Consider the following 8,727-nt stretch of genomic DNA (forward strand, 5'->3'; position numbering starts at 1 on the left):
ACCTATTGGCGACTTTCGGGAGCTCATTGAACAAAAAGCAGGGAAAGAATAATAAGCAAAAGACACCCCACACTTCAAGCCTGCTGGCGACTTTCGGGGGCTCATCCAACAAAAAGGCCGGCAAAAAATAATAAAGAAAAGGCACCCCACACTTCAAAGCTGTTCGTCATTACCCCTCCCCAAAAGCAGGGGGACAAAAGAGGGGGCCCGACCGCTCCGACGGATACCGACGGAACGGCCGAGATTCTGTAGGCCTCTCCCAGATTCTCCTCGGGACCCCGCGAGCACGCCGCGAGCTCGGGGGATCAGCGAACATTCGTGACGCAGAGCACGTGACCTCAAAACTCGATGACGTTTATCTTTCTCCTCGGGAAGAAACTCCGTCGTGCGAATACACCATAAGTGCCGGATCTATCCTCAGAGAATGCGAGCTTGACCCACTTCGGCTTTTGTGATGAGCTGGGATCGTGCATGCTGCATTGTTAACGCAGGCCGAGTGGAAACAAAAGAGCCCCTCCTCCCCTTCGCCGGAGAACACGAACTCCAGCCGAACGCTGACGCCGCGTTCGGTTATGTCGGCCGAACACTGCGTCATTGTATTTGTTGTCCCCATCCGTGTAGTTGTTAGGTTAACCGCTTGGGGCGTCACGGTCTGTCCTCCTCCCCAATAGTTGTGAACAGGCTTATTTAGCGACTGTATAAAATATGACGTGTAATTTTTATCTTTGTGGAGGTAACGGTACCTACCTATAAAATTGCATTGCTGTTTCTTGCCGATGTTTTGTACTTGTTTTTCCTATTGATTGCTGATGCTGTGTACTCAGGGGACTGCGCCTCGTCATGCAGAGCATATCTGCCTTTCGTGCTTCGTCCTTGTGACGCTGCGTCTGAAATAAAAGAAAGAAACACACAAACAAACAAATAAAACCACTCCACCATTCCACCTTGTATTTCTGGCGTCTCCTATCTGTCTTATTAATGGACAAGAAACGACATGTATCCGATCAGAGGTGTTCTGGAAGCACACGCCGCCGCGTGGAACGCGGTACGACGCTTGCTGGCCCGTGGTACGTGTGGACGTAAGTTCCTTGTTTGTAAGCTCTAAAGACAAGGTATCATCATTTCGAAAACCCAGGCGTGAAAAAAGCGACTTCGCGACCTTCTGTTTTGACAATTGATCACGTACCAAAAAATTAATATTGTTTAGAAGGTTTTTTTTTACAGAAATATCGCATTTGTTGTTCATGTTATATTATTGCGAGGGTTAATCAGCTAAAAAATAAGAAGGTCTAACAAGAGACGTACCCAAGAGTTGTATATTAGTATTAGGAAGGTAATTATCTTTGTATTAGGTTCAATCTGCCGAAATATTAAACATTGATATGACTGTCAAGTACCTTTCAGTTCCCTTCCTCCCATCATTCCTAAAATATAGTTTGTGTGTCCTAAAAACAAATACCTGCAAGTTCTCATGATTATGGCTGTTTTAAGAAAAAATAGTTTAGATAGCGTCATATGTGCATTTCAGTATTTGTTTTTTTATCTGCTAGCTACCACACAAAATTTGAAGGCGTGAACATTTGTTTTAGCGGAGTAAACTTTGATAAGTTCGATTTTGAAAATCGCACCCTTACTTCAGCTTCAATTTATGAAATACTCTCAGCGTCCAGTGATATACGCCCTGTGAAAAAGCGATTAAGCTCGTTCGTATAGGAACTATTTGTGGTATCTCGCTTACATGGCGGCCAGACGTTCGGTGTAGCTTAGGCCCGCCTGGTCAAAAGGGCGGAAGAGGTCGCCGGGAAACCTCGGCCGACCGCCACCACGGGACCACCAACCTAAATTAAGGAGAGGACGTATAGGAGGGGATGGGCCTTCGGCCCCCCGCCCACCACTTCCACCAGGACCTCTATTCCCCTTGACCCATTTCCTCAGTCATTAAAGTTTTCTCTCTCTCTCTCTCCTAAATTAAGACACGAAAGAACGAAAGAGCGAATCTTAAAAAGAAATGTCTTTGCGACCTCAATGTCAGAAGAACAACGAGATGTACAAATATATTTAAAATCTTCCGCCAACCATATTCAATTAGTAAGCATGCAAATTGTTTAACACGTTTTCAGAAACATCTTACAAGAGCTATTCACTCTAGGACTAAATCTAAAATTGTATTTGTGAGAATCGGCCCCGCCATCATTGTGAGTGGACGCGGGAACAGGACCGAGCTTCATTTTCTTTCCATTGCCTGTTGGCGTTTGCACGTGTGCCCCTGTGTGTGGGTGAACTGGCGACGCTCGTGCGAGCTGGGGCAGGGGACGCTTTGAGAAGAGAAGAAGACAAGGACAGCACGTGCTGTAACCTTTTGCGAGACATTCGGAAATTCGCTTGGCTTGTAAATAGATGATGATGATGACAACATTTAATTTGCCCATAGATGGGGTCAGGGAAGGGGGAGTGCTGAGAGAGCCTCCCCCTCTCCCCCCTCAGTCGGCGGCCAGGAGTTCTTGTTCCTTGGCGGCGGCCTCGGCCATCTGGACCAGACGGACCTGTTCACCCGGGTCCGAGCTGAGCAGCACGGTCTCCCACTGCTCGGAGGTTCTAATGTTTAGCATTAAAGTTTGAGTTCTATTTCTGTTGTTTCTATGTTTTTTAAAGGGGCAGGCCCAGACCATATGTTGCAGGTCGGCCCTGTCCCCGCAATGCTTACATGCGCTGGAGTAAAGCCCCGGATAGCAGTGACTGTACGCCACGGGGTTTGGAAATGTATTAGTTTGAAGAAGGCGCCACGCCACTGCCTGCCATTTGGACAGAGTCCTGTCTGCTGCGGGGTATTTAGCCCTTCCCAGCCTGTAGTGGTTAATCACGTCCCGATAGGCAACCAGCCTGTCTCTGTCCGACCGGCGGAACGAGTGTGCGTCAAAGATGTTGGTGACGTCGGCCCGGTCGGTTAAGCCTCGAGCCGCGTCGTGCGCCTTCTCATTCCCCGGGAGGCCAGAGTGAGCTGGCGCCCATACGATGTGAACTCCCCTAACTCGATCTCCGTGGAAACCGGTCCGTAGAATTTTGAGTGCCTCGGACGATATGCGTCCCCTCGTGTAATTTAAAATTGCCGGCTTGGAGTCGCTTACTATGAATTTGATCTGGGAGGACGAGGTCATTGCCAGTGCAATGGCTGCTTCCTCCCCAACCTCGGATGAAGTCGTGAAGACCGTGCCAGAATTAATTAACTTGCCCTCTCGATCAACTACCGATGTGGCCATGGCGTCGCGACTACTGTAATCTGCGGCATCCACGTAAACCACGTCCTCGAGGTGTGCGAACCTTTTATCTAGTGCTTGTGCTCTGGCCTGCCTGCGTTCCGTATTGTGTTCGGGGTGCATGTTTCTTGGTAATGGTGGGATATGTATATGCACCCTGATATCGGGTGGAATGTCGTGTTTTTCCCCAAGTCTTCCTTCGTAGTTGATATGTAGCGTCTGAAGGATGTGTCTGCCAGTCGGACTCTTGGTGAGCCTTTCCATCTGCGCTATCCTCTGTGCTTCTACAAGCTCGTCTAGCGTGTTGTGCAATCCTAGTGCTTCAAAGCGCTCGTTGGAGGTCGTGATTGGTATGCCAATTGCCTGCTTGTAAGCCCTTTTTATTAAAGCGTTGATTTTGTTGCGCTCATCTGCCTTGAGGTCAAGGAAGGGAGCGACATAGGTTACTCGACTCAGGACGAATGCCTGGACCAGCCTGATTAAGTTGCCCTCCTTCATTCCGTGATGCCTATTGGCTATCCGCGAAATGAGGCGGGTGGTTTGACACACACTTTTTTCGAGTGTTCGGATTGTCTCGATGTTGTGGCCGTTCTCCTGAATTTTCAAGCCTAAGACCCTAATGCTGTGTACTACCGGGATGGGCAGCCCCCCGCAAGCGTATAGATGAATTCGTGGTTTTTCGGTGGTTGCTTCCTTTTTCTGCCCTCTCCGGGTTGGCCGATAAAGGAGCAGCTCCGATTTTTGTGGGGAGCAGCTTAAGCCTTTCGGTTCCACGTACCCTTCCACCGCGTTTATTGCCTGCTGTAGTGTGTCCTGCACGTGCCCGTCGCTGCCGCCAGCCACCCAGAGTGTGACGTCGTCAGCATACAGGCTGTGATTTAGGCCATGTATTTTCTCTAAGAGGCTGGGCAGGCCGATCATAGCGACGTTGAAGAGGAAAGGCGAGAGGACAGAGCCTTGCGGCGTGCCTCTGCTCCCCAACTCCAGCTCGCCAGACTCAACCCCCCCTACTGTCAGGGTGACCGTCCTGTCAGATAAAAAATCCCTGATGTAGTCGTAGGTCCTTTGACCTACCTCCAACTGTTCTAAGTTCTCTAGAATTGCTGCGTGTTTTACATTATCAAACGCCTTTGTGAGGTCGAGCCCCACAATGGCCCTGGTGTCTAGCGGGGAACATTCCTCCCCATCTATAATTTGATGTTGGAGCCTCAGCATCACGTCTTGAGTCGAGAGCCTGGGCCGAAAACCTATCATGGTATGGGGAAAGAGTCCCTTCTCATCCATATACTTGTTTAGTCTGTTTAACACTGTGTGCTCCATCAGCTTCCCCACGCATGAGGTGAGCGAGATGGGCCGCAGGGTCTCCAGATTTAGCTTTTTGCCCGGTTTCGGTATCATGATAACCTTAGCGGTCTTCCATTGTGTGGGGATTTTACCGTCCTTCCAGCACTTGTTCATGTACTTGGTGAGAGCCTCGATGGAGTCGTCATCTAGATTCCTCAGCATTGTGTTTGTTACCCCGTCCGGACCCGGAACGGATTTGGTGCGGAGACCTAGTATGGCTCCCCGCACCTCCGCCGTCGTAAACGGTTGGTCAAGAGTCTCATTCGAGGCTCCAGCGTATGTTCTAAGTTGTTCTTTTGGATTGGTCCCGATGTATCTGTTGCGGACTTCCTTGATTAGGTCATCGTTCGTGCCCTGGTAGGTGTGCAGAATTTTACTTAAATTGTGTTTCTGCGTGGTCTTACTTTTATCTGGGTCGATTAAGTACCTAAGGATATTCCAGGTTCTTGCAAGGCCCATCTGTAGTTCCATACCGTCGCACGTGCTGTGCCAGTTTTGGAGCGACAGCTGGTTTGCGTAGTCCTCTATTGTTTTATTAAGGATCGCTAGACGTCGACGAAGTGCGCGGTTTAGTTTTTGTTTGTTTAACCTTTTCTGCAAGCCTTGCTTCGCTTCCCACATGTGCAGAAGCTTAGCGTCGGCTTGTGTTAGTTCGGCTTCCTCCGGAATGGTCTTTGTTGCTTTCTGTACGCATGCGTGAAGCTGTTCGACCCACGACTCGATGTCCTCAATCTCGTGCGTCCCTGTTTTGTCCTCGCATGAATAACGTTCGGCTGCTCTTAGTTCCCTGAACTCGTCCCACTCGACGATCTTAAGCTGCGTGCCCTTTTCTGGTTTGTGGGGGCCCGCTTCTAGTTTTGTGGCCACTATATAGTGGTCACTTCCTAGATTTTCCTGCGTGTTTAGCCACTCGGCTTCCTTTTTAGCGTTCTTTGTGAATGTTAGGTCCGGCGTGGTGTCCGCACATACGCTGTTTCCCAACCTAGTGGGGTACGCGGGGTCGGTGACCAGAGACAGCCTCTCCTGCTGGGCATCCAGCCAGAGATTCCGTCCTTTGATCATTTCCCGCTTGTATCCCCAGGCTGGGTGGTGTGCGTTGAAATCACCTACTATCACTAGTGTTTGACGCTTTGCAATGTCTAATGTCTTGCGAAACAGGTTCGCGAATCTATGTTGCTTGCGTGGGTTGCTGTATACGTTTAATACAAATAGGCTTCCCATGCCCCTTTTTTGGCTTGAGATGATCTCCACGAGGACGTGGTCCACGGTAGTTATGCCGGTATCGCGCCGTATAACCGGCAGATTACGTCTAACGAGGGTCGCTACTGTTATACGTTTATCGTCCGAGGCCGGTTCCTCCTCACTGTAGTACGGTTTGTACCCCGAAAGTTTAGCCAAAGCTCCCGTTTCTTGCAGGCATATGACGTCTGGCGCCTCTCCTGCTATTTTATTGTCTATGAATTGCTGTAGGTTCCCCCTTTTGCGGCGGTACCCGCGGCAATTCCACTGCCAAATTATGTATTTGTGATTATTCGGTGCCATAATCCTTAAGCTGTGTACTTTCTAGGCTTGTTCTAGCGCTTTCCAATGATACGGGTCTGGCGTAAGGCTTGGTGGATTTCATCGGCCCTGCTCCTCCTCCCCCGCCGGTGAAGCGCGGTGAGGTGGCCTCAATCGCCGTTACCCTAGCGTTAAGTGCTGCGATTTGCGTGCCTATGCTCTCGGCAAATTTCGCCAGCATGGCTTCGAATTTTGTGGTGAGCATTTCGCTCAGCTTCTCCCCGAAATGCTGCAGTGTCTCTGCGTCCCTTTTTTCTGCTCTCTTTGGGAGCCTTGGGATGTTTGTTATTGTTGGGTCTTTCGCCTTACGCTTCGGGGGAGGAGACTCGGGCTCCGAGTTTTCCATCTCGTCACTGGACGAGTCCTCAGCTAGCAGGACCTGTGTGGGTCGTGGTGTGTTTGCCTTGCCCTGGTCTGGCGGTGGGGCCTGCGATTTCGAGGGACCCTGCGTTTCGGGGACTAGTTTGTCGGCGTTTTCGCTTCCTCTTAGTTTTGCCACTTCAGCTTTTAGCTTTGTATTCTCGGCGACTACCATCTCTAGCATTTGCTTGATTTTGGTGAGTTCCCCCTGTTGCTGCCTGTCTGCCTGTTGCGCGCTAGTTTGGTTGCTAATCTTTCTCTTTGCATTCTGCGGAGCCGAGCTGTGGGAGACCGTGCTAGCCCAGCTCACCTTGTTCTGCTTGGTTCCTCCCGGAGTCTCGTGTCGGCCGCCTCGGGATGTCGATCTTGACTCATGTCGGCCTTGGGTGTTAGGGCTCCGGCATCTTGACTTAGATCTTGACCGGCGCTGCTGCCGCTGTCCTGCGTCGTTGTCGCTCCCTGATCCGCGGTGGGGTAGACGTGGGAAGGAGCCCGAACGATCTCTCGTCCCCCTTTCTTTCGTTCTCCCGCCGCCCTCGCTGCCACCCAGAACGGACGTCGACTCTGCGTTTCGGTGCCCGCCATATTGACCAGCGCCATTCTGACGTTCTTTTTCTCGCTGTCTCTTCCGTAGTAGGTACGGCGTTTGGAACCGGTTCTTACAGTTTTTGTCTCCAGTGGGGTGATCCCCACAGCACAGGGCACACTTGGGGTCACATTTATGCCCTTCTCGTGGATTCTTTGCACCGCAAGAGCGGCATATTTTGTCTTCGGGCGTCGGGCAGACGTCCATGCGGTGTCCCACTTTTCCGCAGGTGGAGCACACTTCGTGCTTTTTTTTATGTAAGAAACACCGGTACTCCGCTCCACGGTAATATACATAATAGGGCACTTTGTTGCCCTCAAAGACGATGACCGCCGAGTTGGTTTTTCCCATTCTTTGTGCCTGAAGGATGGTAGGGTTCTTGTTGTAGACAAGGCTGCGCGTAATGTCTTCCGCGGTGTCATAATCTGGGATATTATGTATAACCCCCTTAGCAGTATCCTCTGGCGGCGCCGCGTACGCGGTGACTTCATAGGTCTTGCCTGCGATGCAGATTTTTGAAATGGAGTTATATTTCTTAGCTCGTTCCATGCTTGGTGTGCTTGTCACGATGATGTTTTTCTCCGGGTTGACCCGTAGCAGGTCTCCCTCGGCTTCCTGCTCTTTGAGACCGATGGCGCAAAATACGCCGTCGCGTAGCCTCGCGGAGCTCACCTTGGTAACATCGAGGCCCTCTCGTGGCCGCAGAATGATTTTTATGTCCTCGCGTGGGAGGGCTGGTTGCTGACGCTGTTTCCTGTGTCTCTGAAGTGGTTTTCGGTTTCCTGTCCGGCCACCTGCGTCGTTTTTGGCTGTGCTCGTCGCCGTGAGGCCTAGCTTGTTGAGGGCTCGTGTGCCCCGTTGTCGGTGGCTCACGAGCCAGCCGGCCTCTGCTGTACACTCTTCCGGTGAGATGTCCTCACCTGCCACTTCGACGTAATCCATCTTGGGTCTCGGTGCCTTGGGGAGGGCTCCGCCCCCGCCGCTGGCCTGCTGCAGGTGCCGTATTCCTCGTTAGGGTTAGTGGGGCGCCGGCCCGTCGGTAGGAGGAATTGGCTGAACAAGGCCAGGCGGTGGTCCGATTTCCATAAACGTGGTGTCCTCGGGTAGCAAATACCTTTAGGCACCCGGTGTTGTGGTTCTTGCTGGAAGGTTTGGGGTATTTTTCGCCTTTGAAGCTGATTGTTCGCAGAGCGCTGATCGAAGCTGTGCACGCTCGCGCCCTTCGCTTCTTCCTTGTAAATAGACGTGTTTTTTTTTTCTCATCCGCGGAGTCCTGTCTGATTTATTCTTCCGTCAGCGACCATCAGCTGCCTCCGTCGTCGGGTCCCGGCGCAATCTCAATGAAAGAACATCTTCACTGGCGCAGTCGACAGGACATTCGAAAATTAGCTTCACTTGTAAATAGACGTGTTTTTTTTTTTCTTCCCCATACCCGCGGAGTCCTGTCTGGTTTATTCTTCCGTCAGCGACCATCAGCTGCCTCCGTCGTCGGGTCCCGGCGCAATCTCGAAGAAAGAACATCATTACTTGCTTTGGCGGCAGACGTTCTGGCAAGCTGATAGTGACCACGTCAGGGAAGTGCACTCTAAAAAAAAAGGGTATCACCTTACACCCTTTGGTCCC

At 51.2% G+C, this 8,727-nt stretch overlaps 2 protein-coding genes across 2 annotated transcripts; both read right to left on the reverse strand.

The window, feature by feature from the left end:
- Nucleotides 1-2,430: 2,430 nt before the first annotated feature.
- On the reverse strand, nucleotides 2,431-5,660 carry LOC121837026. The gene has a single exon (XM_042292236.1). The coding sequence runs from the start codon at nucleotides 5,658-5,660 to the stop codon at nucleotides 2,481-2,483; it is 3,180 nt and encodes a 1,059-aa protein (XP_042148170.1). The 3' UTR covers nucleotides 2,431-2,480.
- Nucleotides 5,661-6,126: 466 nt separating this feature from the next.
- On the reverse strand, nucleotides 6,127-8,046 carry LOC121045527. Its single transcript, XM_042292241.1, has one exon. The coding sequence runs from the start codon at nucleotides 8,044-8,046 to the stop codon at nucleotides 6,127-6,129; it is 1,920 nt and encodes a 639-aa protein (XP_042148175.1).
- Between the last annotated feature and the right edge of the window lie 681 nt (nucleotides 8,047-8,727).

The sequence above is a fragment of the Ixodes scapularis genome, unplaced genomic scaffold (assembly GCF_016920785.2).
Source record: "Ixodes scapularis isolate PalLabHiFi unplaced genomic scaffold, ASM1692078v2 PGA_scaffold0__279_contigs__length_252992795, whole genome shotgun sequence".
Lineage (NCBI taxonomy): Eukaryota > Metazoa > Arthropoda > Arachnida > Ixodida > Ixodidae > Ixodes > Ixodes scapularis.